At 49.7% G+C, this 23,040-nt stretch overlaps 1 protein-coding gene across 2 annotated transcripts in view; it reads right to left on the reverse strand.

Moving 5' to 3' along the window:
- The window catches only part of PPP1R37 (protein phosphatase 1 regulatory subunit 37), a 49,765-nt gene continuing 26,725 nt past the window's right edge, over positions 1 to 23,040 (reverse strand). The window contains exons 2-13 of one of the 2 annotated variants that reach the window (XM_083753672.1): positions 21,197 to 21,294; positions 19,656 to 19,701; positions 18,091 to 18,191; positions 15,918 to 16,037; positions 13,451 to 13,601; positions 11,508 to 11,663; positions 10,428 to 10,540; positions 8,169 to 8,310; positions 7,874 to 8,040; positions 4,247 to 5,222; positions 3,882 to 3,972; positions 1 to 2,975 (exon numbers count right to left, since the gene is read on the reverse strand). In XM_083753672.1, coding sequence (XP_083609798.1) covers positions 3,890 to 3,972; positions 4,247 to 5,222; positions 7,874 to 8,040; positions 8,169 to 8,310; positions 10,428 to 10,540; positions 11,508 to 11,663; positions 13,451 to 13,601; positions 15,918 to 16,037; positions 18,091 to 18,191; positions 19,656 to 19,701; positions 21,197 to 21,294 — 2,153 coding nt within the window. In that variant the 3' untranslated portion in view covers positions 1 to 2,975; positions 3,882 to 3,889. The remainder of the gene's footprint in view (positions 2,976 to 3,881; positions 3,973 to 4,246; positions 5,223 to 7,873; positions 8,041 to 8,168; positions 8,311 to 10,427; positions 10,541 to 11,507; positions 11,664 to 13,450; positions 13,602 to 15,917; positions 16,038 to 18,090; positions 18,192 to 19,655; positions 19,702 to 21,196; positions 21,295 to 23,040) is intronic. The other variant, XM_083753671.1, reaches the window with a different exon arrangement.

The following is a 23,040-nucleotide window of genomic DNA, read 5'->3' on the forward strand; positions in this document are numbered from 1 at the left end:
TGAATGCAGCTTTTCATTTAATAGAAGACAGTTTCAACAAAAATAAAACTCCACACACACACACGAAACAGAAAGGAATGACAAACTTTAGCCAAAAAAAAAAAAAAAATGGGGGAGGGAGGAAAAGGAACACAAAATCAAACTGGCGCCATCTTCTTTTCTGTAAATGTAGTGTTAATGCAGCAAAAACTCCATGTGTGTCTGTGTGCCGGGTTGTGTGTGTGTGACAGAGAGAGAGAGAGAGAAAAAAGGAATCATGGTCAAGCAGATGGTGGGCACACAAAGTTTTTGTTTTTCTCCCTCCTGCCTCTCCAGTCTGAATTTCCATGCAGCAAAAGTGCCCTCTCAAGCTCCCTGATAAGATTTTTATTGCACTTAAGAAAAATAATAATAAAGTAAAAAGCATAAAGTTCTAGGTCTACCCAACAGCTGCCACCCTCCCCCCACCCCACATTTTTAGAGGGTGTTGCGGCGGAGAAAACGGTTCCTCTGCTAAGTCTATACAAAAAAAGAGGGAGATTCCTTTTCCTTTTCGTTTCATTTTCAGGGTTAGTACCGCAAATCTCCTGCGGAGATTTCGTTTCGTGTCACCAGGAGGAAAGTAGTCCATCGTGTAGGGGGAGAAAAGCGTGTTTCTTTTTCTTCCTTTCCTGCTAGATACCAAGGTTAGAGTCGAGTGATCCCAGCGGGATTTCGTGAGAAAAGAATTCAAGGACCCAAAGAGAGGGCCTACTCTTCCTGCCGCACCTAGGCTCGAACCAAAAAAAGATGGCCGCTTGTTTTTACACCTGTCGTCCTACAACACAGACTTCCCCATGCAAGGGGGCTGGTTGCCCCGGCTCTCGTCCTACTGGCGACATACAAAAGCATCAGTCCTGGTTTCCCATCTTGGCAGGCAAGCTTCTTCTCTTTTGGAAGAAACCTTGCCTATCGGAGCTAATCTCTGCGGCCATTTGAACCTGGTCTTTGCGGAGCTTCCCGTAATAGCCTTTGGGATCTCTTCCGCTGGGTCTCAACGCACCACCGGAGGAGGGGGGGCAGGGGGAGGGACTGCACTGTTGGCTCCACCAGCTTCCCCCGCAATCCCAGGTATTTTTTTGGCTGCAAAAAAGTTCTTCCCTGAGAAATAAAATAATCAACCCCCACCCACCCTCTAGCAATACACTTTATGCAGCAACCCGCCTCCTCCCCGCTTTCGGCGCTGAACGGCCAGCCAGGAGACCCACAGAGCCTGGAGCACTTCCTCTGTGGAGCAGTTCGCGTTTCAACTTTTACCCCCTTTTCTCAAGGAAATTGAAGTTCCAGGGAGTGGGATAAGGGGTGCTGCTGTGAGGGATTCGACCTCCTTCTGCAAAAGTAGTGATTTTGGACCACGAAAGGCCCTGGTGATAGCAAAATAACACGCTTATCAGTGCAGCTGGGTCCTTGTCCACAGCTGATGTACGCACAGGAACTGTGGGAAAGCCTACAACTTTTTGAAGAACAAAGTAACAATAAAAGATGAAAACTGCCTCAAAAATCAGCAGCATCCTAAGAAGTTTCTCATGTCAGTTTTATCGTATGGGGTGAACAAAACGGGAGGTGGGGGGGGGAGAGAACCACCCTGCCCTCTTCATAAACGTGCCATTTATGTAGTTTTACGGTCAGTTAAAATATTCGCTACTTCAACAGTCAAGCCATACACAGTATCACCCCCATCGTCCAAAAGTTCGGCATGGTATGGCTTTAAGAACAAATCTTGATAGGAGAGATGCAAGGAGTTTGCCTCGTTCTCTCTGCTGAAGGACAGGAGAACCCGGATCAGTCAAAGCCACGGCAGTCCTCTTATTGGTGGGCAATGGGCAAAGGTTGCCTATCAATGCACAAAAAGGCATCTCTCTCACACACACACACACACACACACACACACACACACACACACACAGGGGCGCTCTCTCTCTCTCTCTCTCTCTCTCTCTCTCTCTCTCTCAGCTTACTTCAAACACCTTCACCAGGGAAAAGCAGCTTCTTGGTGGCTTCCCCGATTCGGTGCACTCTGCAAATTGGGAGGAAGCAGAGATCCTTTTTCCTTTTTTTAAGGTGGTTGGAGGTTAAAAGGCGGGAGGAAAAACTGTTCCCATTCTGTTCAACAGACACCGAAGAAAAGACAAACAAACAAGGAGACGCAAGTAAGGGAGGGCGGTGGGTGGGGAAAGAGAAACTGGAAAATAAAAATAAATAGTAGTCTGTGCTGCGGCTTAAACAGCCTCAATAGTCTTGCTTGGCAAGGGAGCTACAGCATTACGGCACTCTCAGCCAGCGGGACCCAGGAGAGGCCTGCTCCTCTCCAAGCATTCGTGGAAAACTGGACCTACTGGGACCTGCGGCGCTCGCGACACACACAAAGCAAACACACAGGGCCCTGTTCATCTGTAGTGTTCGCCCTTTTCCTTTTAAAGTTTCCCAGTTAGACTGGAGAGAGGCTGTGCCAACGATCCGAGTCCGCAAAACAGCCTCTCTGCCTTGTGAAATCACTTGCAAGGGGCATTCCCCTTGCAAAAGGAAAAAAAAAACGAAACAAAAACATTGTTGAGTTCCTGCCCCCCCTGGCAAGAGTTCCAGGGAGACAGACCAAAGCAGCAAAAGATGTCAAGAGTTCGCCCTGAAGGAAGCTCTTCTCCTGGGTCAAGGTCTCCTCGGCTCTTCTGTTTCCTGAATCCCGACCCCCCCCCCCCCCAAACAGAACATCTTTTATCAGAGGGAAGACTTCGAGAATGAGAAAAGGGGGGGTGGCAGCGGCGGCGGGGGAAATGGTCACAGTTGGAAATGGATGCCGTTCGGGGGAACGGGATGGGCGGCGCTTGTCACGTTGCCTCTGTGTGGCAGTCAGGGGGGCGGTGGTGGTGTTGTTTTCGGAATCACATGGTGAAGGGAGGAGGTAAAGCTAGGCAGGCGCTTCCCCAAAGAGACCCCATTGGATGCGGAATGGCCCAGAACTGAAAGAGAGAGAAAAGGAGAAGGTGGGGAGGGAAGCAAGAAAGATGTCCGGGAGACCAGAGTGGGAGGGCAACGCAGGCAGATACAGTCCCATATCTAATTATAAAATCACCGGCTTCTTACCAACTCATAAAAATGGCACAGTGCTAAATTTTCAATGTAGCTGCCTTGAAAGGAGGTGGGGGGGGGAAGGTTTGAAACCCTTAAAATAAAATTTCATTGCAATTCTCTTCAGCCCCCTTCCATTCTTAACTTTCTCCCTTCAATTTGTCCCGGGATGTTAGCACCGCGCTGACTGCTTCTGCTTCCCCATCCAGCAATATATTGAATAATAAGTATGTATTTCAGGTTATCCCTATCTAGAAATACTACTACTCTAACAATAGCTCAAGTACCCGGCCCTCCCCATTCTCAGCCCTCACAAACACTTCCCTACATTTTAGGTAAATATATTTACCTGAACACCACCCAGATTTGTTTCTAACGCCAGGAGATTGAGAAGCTTGACTAAACAGGCACACCAAGCTTGAATTTTCAAAATGCTCAGGGTCTGCTAAAGCAGTGTTTCCCAAGCTTGGGTCTGCAGCTGTTTTTGGACTACAATTCCCATCATCCCTGACCTGCTAGCTAGGGATGATGGGAGTTGTAGTCAAAAAACCCAAGTTTGGGAGAACCTGTGCTAAAGCTTACTTACTTAGAAAGTGAAAAACTCACTGAACCCAGCGGGACCTGATTCCTGCATAAGTGTGTTCAGGATTAATATTTTCTAGGTGCCATTTTGCTGGTGCAGCAATGCAGGGATGAAGAGCTCCTGCCCCGCCCCCCATGTTATCCTTCCTGGAGCCCCCCCACCTTTTAGCAGACAGCATATTCCCTCTGCCCATTTTGACATGCAACTCCCTTACCTAAAGCGTCACATTGGCTCCTGCCCCATCTCTAGGCTTGCTTCCAAAAGTAATTCCTCCAGCTCCTTCTCGTTCTTGGAACAGTTTAGCTCTGGAAAGCAGAGTGGAAAGGCAGAGAGTCAGCCGGGTACTTGCCCTGCTCCCAAGGAGTGTCTAAACCTGGCCTTTGCTTCTGCGTTCAAAATCCCTGTGAAATCCGTAGTCACCTGCCTTTTAGGAGGCAAGACGCCACACGGCTGAGCCCACCCCACCCACACAGCTCCCCCCCCCCAGGGTTTCATTCCTTGTCACAATAAGAGTAGGGTGGAGCCTGTCTGGTACCTCTCCCAGAATGCAAAGCATGCTCTCTCTCTCTATGTGCTTACCATGTTCTACAGAGCAACTGTCCATTTTCCCATCATGCCCTGAGGGAGCATCTGGAAGTGCATGAACAAACTGCATCCTTAGTCCGTTGGGCAGCAGAGAGCTGTGAACAGCACTCTCACATGGCCCAGAGTTCATCTTTTCTGCCCCCAAAACAGGGCTTGGTGTGGAGGGGCAGGTTTCTGAGCCAGCTGCCCGCTTGGGAACAGCCTCAGTCTCTTGTCCATCTGAGCATTCAGTCTTTGCTGGCTGAGCCTGAGGGGCTGGAAGGTCGCTCGGCTTTGGCGGAGAAGCCTGCGGAGGAAGAGGGCTCCCCTCTTGCCGCGTATCGGCGCCCCCCGGCGCTGCCTTCTCCGGCAGGCTCTCCACCCGCGTAACGACAAATATTTTGTGGCCTCGCCCAGGACTGGAGACCGCAATCCTCCTCTCGTTCCCGGGAGAGCTGGCCTGAGCTGGAGGCCCACTGGTGACTCCCAATCGAGATTCACATTTTATTTCTTCCGTAGTGTTCAAGGGGGACAGCACCCTGCTTTCGGGGCTAAGGACACCGCTGGTCTTTGGGGGGGAAGGTGGCTTGGGCAAGTCGCCCGCATGATCAGGGCTGCTGAGCTTCTGAGGCGACGGCGGGAGAGCCTTCATCACCAGCTTCTCATCCTCTTCTTCGTCTGTGTCCGAATCGGAGTCTGAGGACTCCTCGTCGCCACCAGCTCCCTTGTCGGCCGCCCCATTCTCCTGGGAGGGCCCTGCCTCCCTGATTTCCTCCCCCTCCTCCGGCGTGGGCGCCATGTCGCCGTTCTGCCCCTCGTCCTCCACCGGCCCCTCCTCGAGGGGCTCCGTGATGGTGATTTCCGGCATGGAGGCGGACTGCTGGAGCTGCTGCTCCTTCTCCTCCTTCTCTTTGGCAAGGACAAAGTTGCGCTTGCAGCCGTTCTGGATCTCCGTCAGTAGGGCCCTCTGCGTCTCGATAAAGCTCTTCACCTGCAAAAGGGAGAAAGGCACAGGGGCGCCATTTATTGTAAAGCTGGGGTAGGCAAAACATTTTTCAGCCTGAGGGGCCCACAGCCTCCTGGACAACTTGGGGGGGGGGGGGGAGGCAAAGTTGGCAAGGCAAGGAACGTAAATTTTATCTTTCAATGCCAGGTTAGTTTTCTCACATATTCACGCACCTCCTCTCCATCTTCCATGCAAGCAAGTATTGTCAGAGCTCAAGGACATTTTCCAGCTTAGGCAAAACATCCCAGGAGGAAAGGAAATGGGGGCACTAGGGGATAGGCTGGGAGAGTTGTGTGTGGTAGAGGGAGAGTGGCATGGGGCAGACTGAAAGACTTGGGGCCCAAGAGTCTGGGGGTCCCAACCACCGTTGTGAGGGAAGCTGGCACAGAGCCCGAAGGTGGGTGTTTTGATGAGTTCGGCCTTGCCTGCTTGAGCTCAGATGCTGCATGGGTTGGAAGGAATCAGAGCGCTTTTATGCTGGAGGGGATCAAAAGACCACTGCGGCCCCGGACAAATTACACACACAGAAGCCTTGCAAAGCATGGACCTTCATGGGCAATACAGAGGGAGGAGAAACACCCATCAAACATCATACATTGTGGAATTGGAAGGGATCCTGAGTGTCCTCTAGTCCAACCCTCCTCAACGCAGGAATCTCAACTAAAACATCCACAACAGATGGCCATCCAACCTCTGCACAAAAACCCCCAATGAAGGAGGGTCCGTTCCAGTCGGACAGCGCTTACTGCCAGAAAATTCTTCCTGATTTTGCTGATGTGCCTCTTTTCTCCCTGCAGCAGGTTTCAGTGTGGGGGTGCATCTCTCAGGGCCCTCTCTGTGGCTACAACTGCCTCATCGAGTGCACACCTGGCAGTAGCTGAGAGACGTCGGACTGACAGATCTGCATTTTCCTAACTTGTAGGTGTACTTTTGACAATAAAGAGTTACTAACTTACTCCAGATATCCCTTGCCCAACAGTACTATGACAGGCCACAGGAAGCTGGTCTGGCTACTGGTGTACCTAGATCAGTATTGCCTGCACTGACTGGCAACAGCTCTTGCCAGGGTTCCAGGTGGAGTCTCTCCCATCTCTACATGGGCGACGCTGGAGGCTGAACCTGGACTCCTCCGCGTGCAAATCATGCGCTCTGCCATTGCGCCACAGCTCTTCCACACGGGGAAGGCCTTCCACAAGTGGGAAGGGACAAAGAGAAGCCAAATGCCTGACACAACTGGAGTTTTTCTACCTGCCTACAGCACACCTGTGACGGTGCCAGGCACTGGGCCTCTATTTTTCCGGAGCGGAAGGTTTATCAGAGAGGCAGTAGGGTTACCTGGCTGGCTGCGCCAGCACGCGCCATGTGCAGAGCCAAAGCTACACCAGCAAAACCGACCTATAGCAACGGAAACGTGAGATGGCGGGTATCGAGTGGCTTGGACAAAGGCTTTTACTCCCTGGCGGGCGGAATCGTGTTACTGCCTCGCGACACAGAAAGCTTTTACAAAGAGGCATTTCAAATGAAGGCAGCTCAGCGGCAACAGCAGTGGACTGTCGGCGAGGAATGCCGCTCCGAAGTTCGAGCTTGAGGGGCCTGGAAATACACATCGCTGGGAACAGGAGACAGCTGCCCACACAAAGGCATTTGCCACCAGCTCCCAAGCAGCTATTTAGACACCTGTAGACATCAAGAGTGTTTATGTTTTTGGTCGTGAGGGACCAGGAAAGCACATGGCTAAGCCATTCTGTTTCCATGCAGAGAACACTGCTGGGTAAATGCTAAGGTGTGTGGCTTCCGCCCTTTATAAAACACCCTGTTCCATCTTCATACCATCTCCTGCTCCCAGCCAAACTCCTCCCCCCCCCCCACTTTTTCAAAAGACCCTTTTTGCTTCTGCTTTGATGTTTCTATCCCAACCTGTCTTAGTGGGACTCAGGGTGGTGTACACAAAATCATCCCATTTCGTGCAAGGCTGAGAGCCTTGACCCACCACAGCCTAAAAAGTGAGTTCTGGGCATTTAAGAAGGATGTTGACGAACTGGAATGTGTGCAGAGGAGGGCAACCAAGATGATCAAGGGTCTGGAAACCAAGCCTGATGAGGAACAGTTGAGGGAACTGGGTATGTGTAGCCTGGGAAAGAGGAGACAGAGGAGATATGATAGCCATCTTCAAATTTCTCAAGGGCTGTCACATGGAAGACGCAGCAAGCTTGTTTTCTCCTACTCCAGAGGGTAGGACTTGAACCAAAGTTACAAGGAAGGAGATTCCTACTAAACATCCGGAAAAAACTTTTTGACAGTAAAAGCTGTTTGAGAGTGGAACGGACTCCCTCGGAAGGTTGTGGACTCTCCTTCTTTGGAGGTTTTAAAGAAGAGGTTGGATGGCCACCTGTCATGGATGCTTTAGTTGAGATTCCTACATTGCAGGGGTTGGACTAGATGACCCTGGGGGTCCCTTCCAACTCTACAATTCTATGGGCTAGGTGGGGACTGAAGCCTCCAGGGGCATCCCTGGTGGTTCAAGCACTCCCTGCATACCTAATATGAGCAGAAAATCAAACTAGGCCATCTCAGGAGGGTTCTGACTTTCCCAGCCACTTCCTTCGGTCTGCAACAGAAGCACAGCACAGACTCACCGATTCCTTTTTGGGCTCCCTGTCGAGGTCCAGCCTGAGCAGCGAGTGATTGACTTTCAGGGCTAAAGACAAGGCCATCAACCCTCCGGTCTTGATTTCGTTCTCCCGAAGGTCCAGCCGAAGTAGCCGGGGACTCTCTGCGATGAATTCCGCCACTGCCACAGCGCCTGGGCACCAAGAGACACAGCCAGTGAGTCCAAGCGAATGCAGGGGCCAAGCCTGTGGCGGCTGCTCTGCCCTCGGAAAAGACAGAGCGCCGCCTGAGCACCCGGGGAGGCTGCGTGGCCTGGCTTACCCTCACACGTCAGCTTGGTCGACGCCAAGCCCAACCTCAGCACTGAGCGGTTGCTGATGAGCCCGTTCTTCAGGTTGCGGACACCTTCATTGCCGATGGGGTTGTGTCCCAGATTCAGGGTCTCCAGGCTCTGGGTGTGAGGCTGGAGATGCAAACAGGGAATGTTGGTTTGTTGCTTGTTTACTGACTGCCTCTGGGGGCTTAGTCCACTCCAAGGCAGCTCACAATGGCTCAATTTGCACACAACACTGACCCAAACCAGGGATCAGCCCAGTCCGGTGAGTCTGCGAGCTCCCGGAGAGAACACTGCAGTTGCTTTGTCCCTCCTCTGGTCCTGTTACTACTGCGAGCTATGCCACGGTTTGAGGATTAGCATGTTGTCTGAACCTGAGCTCATGCTTTGTCTCCTTCAGGCAAACCATGAACTGTAAATCAAGAAAAACATCTTGGTAATGACCTTGTGGTCTGTCTGGAGTGAGACGAACAATGAGTCGAGCTTTGAAAGACACGCTAAGACAAACAACGGCTTAGCTCCCAGCAACAGAATCAAACAGAGGACTGAAGAGGCTGCAACTGCCTGTCCAGAAACCCACATGCTCACCTGTTCACACAAAGTCATGGTTTCACTTAGCCTCACCCGTGAACCGGGCCTATGGTCTAAAGACACAATTCACACAACAGATTTTTAAATTGATAATGGCAGCAGCATGGACGTGAGAACCACCATACAGAATTCCTGCATACATACAGAGCTCTTTTAAGATGAACGGCTGTTCTAACAATGAAGGCTTTATGTGTAGAAGGTACAGCCCAAAATAAGTAGTTTTTAAAACCCACATACAAGTTTGGGGGCCAAATGCACCTCTGTGGGAAGGGCTTTCCACAATCTGGGTTCTGAGTCACTCTGTCCTCAGGTCTGCTGGTGCTCACATGGCCCGAGAATTTGCAAGGCTCTCTGTGCAGGATTCTGGCCACCCAAGTGGGAAATAAACCCCGTGTTTCGTAAGAGTACTGGCAACTGGCCATCCAGCAGGGACCTCATCATTCCTCCCTACTCCCAAATCCACAGCTGTGAGGAGGGTAGAAGGCAGACCCACTGAAACCCAAAGCAGGTCCAACATACAACAGAGTTGTATGAAATATTTTCTGTCTCTTAACTACAGCCAATCCAATTCACCAGGTGATGAGAAAGGGACAAAACGTTCTCTCCACACACTTGCAGCTAAAAGCAAACATTAGCCGTTCCTTGGAGGAAAATCCTTGAGCCCCCAAGCCAGTTTAGTTGTCCTGTTCAGCACCTATTCTGGGAAGGGCTGCAGCTCCGTGATAGAGCACCAGCCTTGCATGCAGACAGTCCCAAATTCAATCCCTGGCATCTCCATGTAAGCCTGGGAAGGACTTCCTGCCTGAAACCCTGGAGAGGCACAGCTGGTCAGCACAGACAGCAGGGAGAACCCATGGTCTGACTCAATCTAGGGGATAGCCTTCTTGGGATAGCTCCACCGGCAGAGCTCAGACTCTAAACCTCAGGGTTGTGGGTTCGAGTACCATGTTGGGCAAAAGATTCCAGCATTGCAGGGGGCTGGACTAGATGACTCTGGTGGTCCCTTCCAACACTACAATTCTATGATTCTAAGGCAACTTCCTGCGTTCCATTACCCCTTTTTTCCTTCTTCTTTTTTTAGACGGGGCAGCTGAACGCAGTACAGGCAGAGAACATTTCGCATGGGGGTCCCGTTCTCACCCTGGCTTTTTCTGGGTGCAAAAGGACCCGCGTCAATTGGACGCCCCTAGAATGGTCACCGCCTGTATTCTAAAGATGGCAGAAGCAGCCCTAAATTTATAATGGCTTTTGGTAGCTGTCTGTTGTTTTCAATACTGGGAAGGAGAAAAAGGAGGTTCTGTTTTCAAGTTGGGCTGGATGGGTAGGAGAGAGAGGGGGGGCAGCGAGCGCAGCTGCCTCTGGGCTTTCCAGCTCGCAGTGTGCTTTGGTGACCCCCCCCCCCCCCCGGACAGCACCAGGCCAGATGTTCCCACCCCTAACATGGGAGGAGGATAAAGCTCAGTGGCAAAGCTCCCATGCTGCACTCAGGAGGCCCCAAGGCCCAAACCCCAGATAACAGATCAGCTGGGCAGAGAGGGCCAACATGTTGCCCAACAAAGCTCCCACAGAAAAGGGTCGGGCTGGAGCTCCGACTGGCCTCTGGCTCCCGAGCCAGAGAACGAGGCCCCAGGGCAGCAAGGCTGCCTGTGACTCACCAGCGTCATCCCCATGTAAGCCATGCCGGTGTGAGTCAGCTGGTTGTTCCACAGCACCAGGGTGACGAGGCCTTTCCGCTGCTCCTTCAGCCCCTCGCAGATGTACGCCAGGCCTGTGAAGCGAATGACGAGCAGTTGAGGGAGGGAGGATGGGAGTCCTTTTTCGCAGCCCTCATTAGACGCGACACCAGCTCAGTCGGACACAAATACCCAGGCACCATCGGCTTTCGGAGGCGGCACTTTCCTTGTCTCAACTAATCCCCCTCCCCTTTCTCTCCCCCCTCGCTCCGCCAACTCGGCTGTCACAGTGGCAGCCGGGAAAATTTTGTGCGCTCGTTGGATTTGTGTTTAAAAGGACAGAAGAGAGTACCATAAGAACACATTTGCATTTTCTCTGCATGTCCGATTCAGGGAACAGCTAAATCGGTTTGCTCATCAGATTTATATCCTCTGACGGCAACAGCTGGGCAAATTCCCCGTGTTAAGTTCAATTGGTTCTTTTGGTTCTAGTTAGGAGGGGGATTTTTAAGAAGGGGGAAACTGAAGACGGCAACTTTTTATTTGGTTGTAAATATCCAACACCGCCTTCCGTTATGTGCAAAAGACACCCATGTGAGGTTCTGGTAAATGCGTCACGTTTTATTTCAAATTAAATGTGTTCAAAGATTTAACCAGTTGATAGGCAGATGATCAGAGCCAACCAAACTCATTTAAGTAGCCGACGGCTCTGTTCTTCCAAATTAGAAGAACTTCTTGCTGGTGAGTAGTTTGGCACAGCTAAAATAAAAATACATTAATATATTAATTAACACACCAGACATTATAAGCTTCCCGATACAGGGCTGCCTTCAGGTGTCTACGGAAGGTTGTATAACAGTTTATCTCTCTGACATCTAAAGATGTCAAATAACATGTGTTCAAACAACAGAATCCGACTATTTCTTGGAAGAGAATTTGAGCCGCCCTGGCCTAGACCGCAACTACTGTCTTTCTTCTTAAGCACACTGCAGAGACACAGCCTGAGCCCTCCTCTCGGTTTCTCAAAGAATTAGGGGGGAGACCGAAGCAGGGATCCCTCACCTGAGTCCAGGATGTGGTTGTTCCTCAGGTCCAGAATCTGTATGAAGCAATTGAACTTCAAGAGGTTGCCCAGCTGAGCCGAGTCCTGGAGGCTGTTCAGCTTGTTGTCAGCCAGGTAAAGCTCCCGCAAATTCATGTTCATTTTAAGAGCCGTTGCTGGAAAGCAGACAAAGGGGAGAATAAAATTAAAGAGAAGTGGCTGCCTTGCTAAGGAAACCAGCCCTGAGTGCTCACTGGAAGGACAGATCCTGAAGCTGAGGCTCCAATACTTTGGCCACCTCATGAGAAGAGAAGACTCCCTGGAAAAGACCCTGATGCTGGGAAAGATGGAGGGCACAAGGAGAAGGGGACGGCAGAGGACGACATGGTTGGATAGTGTTCTCGAAGCTACCAGCATGAGTTTGGCCAAACTGCGGGAGGCAGTGGAAGACAGAAGTGCCTGGTGTGCTCTGGTCCAGGGGGTCACGAAGAGTCAGACACGACTAAACAACTAAACAACAACGGCTGCCTTGCTGAGCCTCCCAGGTGACAACGAGATTTCTGCCTGCCCAGCTGGGCAGTGGATGTGAGACCAGGCCACAGACCCCCTGTGCGACTGATGCATCCCTTCACAGGACAAGCCCTTGGCTTCGGCCTGTTATGAGTCTGCCAACAGCAAGTAAGGAGGAGAGATGGGCCTTGCCCCTTGATCTGACCTTGGCCTAAATTAGCCCACCAGCCAACTGGCCGACCGTTTGAAACCAACAAGTTAAATAATGAGGTCTGCTGTCTTTCTCCAGTTTTCCTCAGTGAGACAACTCCCCGTTCCTGCCCACAAGACGAGGTGGACAAATCTAACTGGCTGCCCCATGCGGATGGAACAAGGAGAGGCACAATCCACCAGACCTTCTCCTGCTAATTTATCCACCTCAAGACGTAATAAGTGAGTAAAGAGGAGATAAGCTGGGGTTGCTTCAAGGGCAGGTAATGTATGAGAAAATGGCCGCGGTGTCTTGGAAGCCTACGAAATCTCAGGAGGGGAACTGCCTGTCCTGCCCAGTACAGAGAACTGTCTGAAAGCCATGAGTTCTCATTCAATCACCTGCCTTCTGCCTGGGGCTGCGGAGAGACCACAACTGGCTTGCAAAGACTGACTACCCAAGAGGAGGAAGAGAATGGAATTTAAGAACCAACCCTTCCCTGCTCTTCATTTATAGACACCTGGAACTGAAAGCACAAGGTCAGCCGCAGCTGGGCATTTGTCACTAGGCGGCACGTAACTGAAGGCGACTGTCTTTCAAACTTCATCCATTATTGCTAGCATTCTTTAGGCTGGCTCCTGTTCATTATTAATGCCTTCAGCAGGATGCAAAAAACCAGGTGAGGGTGTTTCGTTCTCCCAAGTTTAATACTGCTTCTCTTGGTATCTCTCACCTGGGCTAATCTTAAAAAATGACGCCTTTGGGTCCAATGTTAGTGGTAAAGCCTGGATTTCATACTCGGAAGCGTCAGGATGAACCAAAACCAGAGCATGTGTGGTTCCGGTTCCTATTCAATTCTCCCCTATATTTTACGACACCTCCCTTGCTCCCCCATCATGGACTCTGCATGTGGATCTGGGAGCTTTGGCAAGGCAAGTGTGCCCTTCGAGCCTCCACACTGCACCTTTCAAGGATCTAGGCAGACTGAAGAGCCCAGGGATGAGGGAAGGCAACAAGGGAGCTTCTGCCTGCATCAGTGGGGACCGCTCTGCCCCTCATTATGACCATCAATGCTGGCACATTCGCAGTGCTGCAGAGGGATGCCTCTGGCAGGCAAGGAGCCCTCGCAGAAAAGATGCCTGCTAGCAGCAAGCTGAGCTCTCATCTCAGTGGGGAATTAGGAAAAGTGACAATGGAAGCGGAGGGTCAGCAAGAAAGAAGGGCATTTGGCTGGATACACAGAGGGCAACTCAAGCTGTTCACCTAGCAACATCAGGGGCCGCCCCGACAGGCTGGCGTTCTCCAGGTGCAGCACAGCCAGGCTGTTGCTGATGCGCAAGGCGCGCGCCACAAACGGTGCCGAGTGATCAAGCAGAGGTGTGTTGCGGGCGTCCAAGTACTGGAGGCAGTTTGTCTGCAGAAGGAAGGAAAGGTTGAGAGTCAGGTCATAGAAAGGTATGAACGGTGCTGTACCTGGATATCAAGAAACGTTTCAGCTCAGAACGCCCCTGAGCCAGAGGTGCTCTTAGCCAGCACCTCAAGGTAGGTTGTCGCGCAACCAAGTCAAAGGGCTGGAAGCAGCCAGAAGAGTATGCAGTGGTCCAGACATGCGCAGCAGGAGAGAACAATCAGTATACAGTGGTACCTCTGGTTACAAACTTAATTCGTTCTGGAGGTCCGTTCTTAACCTGAAACTGTTCTTAACCTAAAGCACAACTTTAGCTAATGGGGCCTCCCACTGCCACCACGCCGCTGCTGTGCGATTTCTGTTCTCATCCTGAAGCAAAGTTCTTAACCCGAGGTACTATCTCTGGGTTAGCGGAGTCTGTAACCTGAAGCGTCTGTAACCCGAGGTACCACTGTATTGAAAGTGAAACCCGTGCTGCTCCTGAGTTCTCATGCCACCAGTACCCGGCTGCAGCCCGTGGCGAGGGACGCAGCTTGTGGTTTCACTCGTGATATAGCACTGGGTGAAGCAGCCATCTCGCACTGGCCCTCATACCGCTGAGGGAGAAACAAGCTACATCGGCCAGGCCAATGTAGCTTGTTCCTCCCTCGACTGCCCACACAGGCAGGCGGCTTGTTTCTATTTCTGCGTTGAGGGGCGCATGGCTGCCTGCTTGCACAAGCTGGAGACGGGGGTGGGGGCTCTGGTAGACGTCTCCATTTAGGAGCTAGCAGCCGCACACCCGCGCTCCTGAACAGACAAAGAGTTAGCTCACAGCCCCTGCACAAGCGAAGGGGCGGGCTTCTCTGCTGATCAAGCCCACAGCCTTCGGCTCGCACAGGGTGGGTGGGTTAGCTCTTCCTCCCGGGAAGAAGTGCTGGGGCTGCCTTATGCCGCCATTGGGCTCGGCGCTTGGCATCAGGCAGACCTGCTCCACAAGATGTGGATGGGATGCCTTGTGGGGGGGGGGGGGTGCCGAGGCTGCTGCCGCTGTTTAAAGAGAAAAAACTTTAAAGAGGCTTGTGGTAAGGGTGAGAAGTGTTAGCCCCTGCCCAAGATTCCTGTCTGCTGTGCAGGCTTTGCATAGCACTCCACACTGGGGAAACTATTCTATTTGCAGCTAGGAACAGCATGATCAGTAAGCCCGTTAAAGCAGGAGATTATCACTGAGTTCCTGAATTAACAGAGTGCAGGTGTGAATAGGGCTGTGTGTCAATCTGAACTTATTCTACGGTTTATTACTGCAGATCATGACGTAAGTAAAAGGACTAGCATAACTTAACAGGAAACGAGATTCCCCACTATGAACCTTGCTTGATCCTGGAACCAGCTTTATCACAATGTGTTCCGAAAGCCATTCAGGAAAACATCCTGAGCTCCTCATGCCTGGTCAAGGCCAGCACATCACCAGCAAAGTCTGTTTCAACACCTGAATGGATGCCATCAAGATAACAGTGAGATAATGCTAAGCTGGGAGGCAGACGAAAGGATCACCAAGGTTTAGTCAATTGCACATGGGAACAGATTCTTTCAAGCTTTTGTAAAGCAAAGCACACAGAGTGGGAAGCAGGCAGGAAACGATAAAATAGGAAATTATACGAATTGTTCATCTCAAGGCCCTCCTCCCTTTCCCCGTGGAGGGCATTGGCTGAAATCAGGATTTTTAAAAACCCCAGTCAGTTCTTGCAGCGCCAATAGCTTACCCAGCGCTCTCAAGGAATCGGCACAAACCCACTTTGCCTTAAGGACACGTATATCTCCCCCTCCATTTCTGCCTTACTTTTAGTGTGAGTTCTGTGGCACAACACATTTCTATGGATTTTAAAAAATAGTTAGGGAATCTTTTACTCTTCAATTCAAGGTGCGTATGTATGGTAGTATTTGCTGCCTGCTGGAACATTAATGGAGTCTGTCCTACTGGAGTCCCTATGTCTGCCACTGGCACCAGAGAGTACAAAATTCTTCCACCAGGGAAGTCTACAGCTGGGCCCATGGAATTGTGGAGAACCTGTCAATGCTCACTCTTAAGGAGGGAAAGTCTTTTTCTCTTGGCTGGGGGGTGGGGGGTGGGAGAAAAAAAACAATAACACCACCCCAGAAATGTTAACTTGTGGCATTTCCAGGCAATGGGAGCTGCAGCTTGACCGTGAAACTGGGCTGGGGCATGAATGAGGACACGGGCTCAATGCTTGCCCTCTTTTTTCAACACTACTGCAAGCAATGCAATTTCGGGGGGAGGCAGGGAAAGAAGAGGGGAAATGCTATCTAATCGTGAATACAAACCTTCCTCATCATGTGCGCAGCTGCCTGCCAACCTCGTGTGCCGATGTGTTTGTTAAATGAGATGTTGAGGTGTGTGGCTGACTCATAGTATTCAATCATATCAAACAGCGCCGAGGCACCCTGGCAAAAACAAAAGAAGAAACACCAGGACTGTTAGCAAGGGTGTGGCCGCAGCAGCCTGTCCTGGGTGTGACCCAGAGAGGGCGCAAAATGGGCAAAGTTCATGCAGCAATACTGATATCTTTTAAGACGACATTACACAATGTACAAGTTCTCTTTGCCGTTTGAAACGAGGTGCGCTTTTTCAAGGCGGTGGATCCAAACCAAGTATCAGCTTGCTCACAGCCCAAATCTGCATGTGCCTACTTGGAAGAAAACTCTCACTGTGTGCAAATGGAGCCGACTTACAGAATCGCAGCACACCTTGCGACAAAGCCTCACTGACCCACTCCTGCAGCCTAACACAGTACAGCACATCGCTCAGCTCGTTAGAGTGTGGTGCTGATAATGCCAAGGTTGCAGGTTCGATCTCTGTATGGGGCAGCTGAATATTCCTGCATTGCAGGGGTGGGACTAGATGATCCTCAGGGCACCACTACTGAATATTACTGATGGGAGAGGAAGGAAGGGCCAGACTGTCTGGAGACAGCAAGCAGGTCTTTTGCACAAATTTCAGAGCAGTAGGAACATGGAAACTCCGCAAGCAGTAAAGGTCTACAAAGAATCAAATTTAAAACTCTTTCAATTTGATAATCGATTCATGAATGCACCTGCTGTATTTGTTCATCGCTACTTCTCAAATGCCATTTCTGGTTCAGAAGTTCTGCAATGAAATGTATTAAACAGAAAATACCCCCAGAAGTTTTGTTCGTCTGATTTGTATACTGTGGAGCTCAGGGCTAGTGGGAGGGGGAAGGAGACTGGGAGGCTGCCCCCAGGGAAATAATTGGCTAGTCATAGCACTGAAAAACCAGTAAACTAAGTCAAGGAGACAACACAAGACCTGTCTTGCTCTAGGCTTCCAACCACAAACTATTTGTTCTTTCGCGTTGGGACTTGCTTATCAACAAGCCTGTGAGAGGAGCAGACTGAACTGGCACGATGTACTCAAATGCAACTCCCATAATTTGCATGAAGAGGGAACCACAACACATCGCTGATGGCTGTGTAATTTAAGATGAGACACTCAGGGTAGACCCACTGAATTACTTGCCATGACTAGCTTAGGTTCATTCATTTCAACGGGTCTACTTTGAGTAAAAGTTTGCTGACTACAGCCCCAGGTTTATACTTTTTAGCAGGGAGCGGGCAGGGGGAGAGAGGGAGAATTTGGAGCTGGTCATCCATCACTTTCAAGTGCCTAATAAATGAAGGGGTCATTTTTATTTTAATGCTGGATGTACATCTTAACAAAGTGGGCCATAAACCTTGTCCACAGATGAAGTGGGAAGACATGGCAGAATCCCAAGGTGGAATTGTGGTGAATGGTCATATTTAAGTCCTCATGCAAGAAGAAAACAAGCACATAAGGAGGAAGTTTTTTAACCCCACCCATCTCTCAGCTGTGCCAATTCTCCACTTGCACCTTCCAACTCTACAAGTCTATGATTTAATGTGCAGATCAGGCCTTAGACAAGGTCCAGGGAGTGATGAGAACAAACCTTTGTAAGGCCACCTCAACCTGCCACCACTCTCCCCCTACATGACCAGCAGCAGCTCAATAGGATTTTAGATTTGCACACCCTGCCTCTTTCAAATTAAGGGGCCTCACTAAAGTGTCTTATGAACAGGGCCCCCAAAGCCTAGACAGAGCCAATACTAGCCAATGTTAGGAATCCACTTTCAGGAAGCAATTTGCTGCAGTTTTTGAAGAGCAGTCACACCATTTGGAAGGGCCCGTGATCTGGTAGCAAAGCTCTGTGTGCACAAGGGCCCAGGTTCAATCTCCAGCCACAGGCCTGGGAAAATGCTTTGCCGAAGATGCCAGAGATCTGTTGGTGATGGGAACAGACAACACTAGGCCACATTCCTTATTTATAAACACTCAGCCCTGAACCGTAAGTTTCTCCATGTTAGAGAACGGCAGGATTCAGCTCAGCTGACTGTTCACAAGGGGGGGGGGGGAGGCGGAGGAGAAGAAAGGCAGTTCTTTATATGTTACATGCAAACCTACATCTTCATCTAGGTTCGTTTGCTCCAAATCCACTATTTTGAACTGGAGGCGCTTAAAAATCTCTTCCAGGGCCTCACAAGCCTTGTAGTCTAACTTCTCGCCTGGAAAACAAGAGACAAAGTAAATCTGCAAGCCTCCAGCATTTAAAAGGGTTCACTGGCAAGCACAGGATGCATTACATCAGTGTTTCTCAAATGTGGGTCCTCAGCTGTTCTTGGACTACAACTCCCATCATCCCTAGCTAGCAGGACCACTGGTCAGGGATGATGGGAGCTGCAGTCCAACAACAACTGGGGACCCAAGTTTGAGAAACACTGCATTAAATACTGGAAAACAACCGGCTATAGAGACCCAGGCATTAAGGTACAACTTGGTGGGGTACAAAAATGATTTAAACCAGGGGCGGGGGGGGGGAAGGCTGGTTTAAACCAGACTTTCTAATGACACTTCATCATCTATTGGTGCAAGTCTAAATAGGAACATTCTAAAAAGACCTGCTGCATGAGAGCTAAGAACTGGCACTCTAAATATTACAGGAAAGGCAGAGTTATTTCTTAAACATATTTCCCACTCCCTCCTCCAAAGGAGCCCAGGACATTAAGCTGAATGTTTTGCACCACGAAGCATCATTGGCGCTGTACTCCAAATATGAAGAACCACTGCAGGCCTGGGCTTCATTTCTGCTAAGGAGCCAGCAAACCCAAAGTGGCAGCTCTTTCCCCTCCTCCTGCCCAATCACATACCATCTGCTCAGCCACCGCTTTGCTTTTCCACTCCAATGAAGTCCCCACCCTTGTATGCCTTGGGGCCTTCACAATCTTCTCCGCCCTGCCCACTAGGACTAGCCTCTCAACGGCAGCAGAAATTTCACAGGCAAACTCTGTACATAAACGTGCCCTGAAGTCAGCAACCTGTATCCGCAGTACGAACAGGATGCTCACTCGTTTGTTTGCAAGGAGCGACTCGCTGGTTATGAAATATGAAACCAGGTGAGGGAGTGGGAGAGGCGAGGGAGGGGATGACCCCACGTAACCCCTAATCAAGGCCACGTGCACATCTAGCATGGAGTCAGCCGTGTTCCGTTTGCATGTGCCAAACATGGTTACACAATCTGGTTCGTTCCCAAACATTTGCGGGCTATTGCAAATGTTAAATCTGGGACCAGAGAAAGGATTTGGGATGTGAACAAAATGGGGTGCTGTTGGGGGGGGGGGAAGGGTTGGAGGAGGGTGTAGATGCATGCTGGCAAACCTCTGAAATAGTGAGCTGGCTTCAGAACGCAGGATTTCCATTCATTTGCCAGCAAAACAAGACCTCCGAGTTTATCAAATCTGCACATGACACTATGTTGTAACACCTGTGGCCTAAGCAGAATGATCTCACATTTACAACACTGAACATTCCTTCTCCCCAACCCCTCCTAATCTCCAAAGGGGACCATTTTCAAGCACAGACTCCCAGATAGAAGGTTTGAGGGATCATAGTCACTGAGGAATAACCAGAGTCGGCAAGATGATTGTGATCTGCACTGTGTCAACAGAAGACTTGGGAACGGAAATATGTACCTTTCAGATCCAGGCACTCTATCCTGGGAGTCAAGTCTTTATATTCCTGCAATAAAGCAACAGCAAATTACTACACACGGAAGGGAACGGCTTAAAGGTAAGATATAATGAAGAAGAAGACCTAAAGGGAAGCATGGACAGCCCAGTCTTTCATCTCCCAATCTGATCCAGGCCCAGCCCAATTTGGTTCAGATTCAGAGTTAGGAACAGGTCTGATCAGAGGAGATATCCCGATATATAGAAGGGGTGGCTCCTTTCTGCAGGATTGGTTTGGGCTGCTCCTGGGTCCAATCTGGAGACTGGCCCTTTTTAAACAACACAATTTTCTTTTTTCAAAAAGAAATGAACAAGACAGATGTACACACATTTACACGCACACATCTAATAACAGATTTAATAATAAATTTCCCCAGCTAATAGAAGGGCGAAAAGTTCATTACACCAATGTAAACAATGACTAGGGATGCACATAATCAAATCTGTCATTCCAGAAACTGATAATAGCTGGCCACTTCATAACAAAGAGGTTTTCATTCATCGGCCCAAATATACAATGCAAGTGTGTGTATTACATCACAAATCCTGCAAAACAAGTAGAGGTGGATTCATTTTCTTGCCCTAGTTCATGATAATTGACATTCTGGTTGCTACTGGTAATTCTTCAATCATCTCAACATGAGCTGAAAGCTCAGTTGATGATTTTTTGTCCCAAGCTGTTGTTTTCAGAGAAGGAAGGGTTTCAAATCAAAATAAGGGGCCAAAATTGTCCTCCCTCTTTCACACCCTGGGTGTGTAAATGGCACCATTCTGAAGGTTCCTGGGAACCCAAACACTTGAAGGGGGACATCTCCCTCCCTCAGCCTGCCCAGCTCTCACGTTCTGCAGAAGAGAGGGCCTTCGTCTTGTCCTGCCCATGGGTGTCGCCCATTGTGCAGTGATGTCCCATGTCATAATGTCCCCGTCTGTGGAACCCCTGCCCTTTGGAGTAGGTCTCTGATTCTGAATTGGAATATATTGTTCCTTTCCCTTGTCTCCAGCAACAGAGAGAGCAGCACTTCCTAAAACCACCCAAATGGGAAGGAGGCTAGGAAGCTGCTGGTTGGAGCAGGAGTAATGGGCTCTAGATCACTGTTGCCTGCATGGATAGATTTATCCCTGTATGCTTTTAGGGAGGGCCCCAAACTCAGCATCTTCAATTACTGTGTGAAGCACCTTCCAATGTTCATAACCTTGCAGACTAACTTAGCTCTCTGGGCTCTGGCCCAGTTCCCTCTGTAGGTTAGTACAGTCATCTTGGAAGCAATGGAAACACACACACACACACACACAAACCTCGTCCTTGTTTAGTGTTTGCTGTGCTACATGGGCCTGGGCTGCAGCTTTTGAAATACATGTGACCCAACTTCAAGAGAGGACTTTTTTTATTACTGTTCAGTTCCAGCAACAGCCAGCTTTCTTCAGTGTTTATAAAAATCCATCTCTGCCTTTGACAGACAAATCTGATAAGCGGTTCTGCTGTGCACTTAAGGAAAGGCACATACCTGGATCTGCTTCAGTAGTTTGGGTATCTGTTTACAGTTTAACTTCTGACAGGCTTGCTTGTAGGCGGTGATAATTTCTTCCACAGTCACATTCTGAGCTGAAAGAGAGAGAGAGGGAGAGAAAGGATCACACTGATGGTTAGCAGTCCATTTGATTTATGCCGCCTACACACTGGAAGGAGCCTTTGGGGTGGGACAGGGTATTTTTAAAAGTCAAACAACCAGATAAACAAATACACATAAAGTAAATTTTCAAAAGCCATATTGCAATTTCACAGGTCACCTGTCATTAGTGGTGAGTGCTAGCTAAAACCTTGCAACCAGATTATAATACAGTGCTCTGTCAAATTCCACTCTTATTAGCAGAAGAGTGGGATATATAAATATTAAATAATAATAAAGAACACTTGCTTGCTTGTAAGAGCCACAACGTGCACAGGGACCAATTCTCCATCTCTTCATGAATTAGAAAGTTGCGGAAAAGAGTAATAGGGGAAACTGAGGCGGCAGAGAGGGGAATTGGCGTGATGTTTTTTGTGTGTGCCAATGAAATCAGTTGCAGGACTAGTCATAAGGATTTGGCCCCTTATGCAAACTTTTATCCTCAAGTGTTCAATACCTGAAAAAAGAGATTGGGGGTATTTTTTCTAACCTAGGTGCCAGCATTTGGTTTCTAGGATTTTTCCAGCCCTGTCCAAGCAGCCAGCATTTTTGCTGGCGTTAGCAGATGTTGCATAATGAGATGATTTGCCAGAATCCCGATAGCAGCCACAAAGCTTTGTTCACTGGAGCAGGGAATCGGGTACCTCAGGTGCCAGATAGTCAAATTGATTCAAGCAGCAGAATGCAGATGGCTGAGCTCAGAAACTGGATTCTTTCAAAGCTGAAAGCTAGAATATTTAAGCATCACCTCTGCATTTCAGGTGTTCAGAGCTCCTTTAGACACATTTGCTTACGAAAGAGGTGTAAGGGGTGTTAGGGGAGGGAGACACATCATGCTCTTTCTGAGGCAGTTTGTCCGCCTTTGGTCCCCACCCTGGACTTAGCTCTCACTTGCGGCTCCTAGAAGGTGTCAGCACGGAACAGCGGGCTAAACCAGGTGAGGGTAGCCAATGGGCATCAAAGCCTCAGTGAGTTAGGGACTTCTACTGCATGCAAAGACAGGATCCAGCAGATTGAGCAGACAAGACCAAGAGCACGTCCAACAGTCAAGAAGGCAGATTCTGCAAGTGCTGTAGAGGGAAGGGCAGATGGGCTTGTCCACCTGGGAAGGGAGCCCATCTAGGAGAAGGAAAACTCTGGTCCTCAACCTCTGCTGCTTTGCAGAATATCTTTGGGAGAAGAAAAAGGCTAAGGAGTAAACCAACACAAATCTGGAGTGGAGTCCCTAAGACGATTGGATGGCGTCTTGTATGCCTCCTTCTGGCAACTCCTGCAGCCAAGCTGATACTGAATGTATTGCTCTGCTTTCCTTTGGACCACATCAGTGAGACCAAGGCGGGGTGTGTGTGTCTTGTCTTCTGGGCAGTTCAGGACCTCCACAACCACTGCGCCCAGAGAAATCACTTTGGTGCTGCTAACCCAGCAGTTAGACTTTGCCCCTAGAGGTGCACTCCATTGGTTCAAGACAGTCAGATGCTTACGAGAGCTCTGAAAAGTGATGCCAGCATTTACACCCCCAAATTGCATGTGGAGGTAAAGGCCAGGATCCAGAGCATCACTCTACATGTGCACACAGGATTGGGCATGCCCAGTGGGAAGCTTGCCTTTATAAAAGTAAAAACCACCAAGAGAGTTTGATCCCAAATCTATCAGGCTTCATTACAGATTAAAGAAAATGATCC

Source organism: Podarcis gaigeae, assembly GCF_964106915.1.
Source record: "Podarcis gaigeae genome assembly, chromosome: 8".
Taxonomy (NCBI): domain Eukaryota; kingdom Metazoa; phylum Chordata; class Lepidosauria; order Squamata; family Lacertidae; genus Podarcis; species Podarcis gaigeae.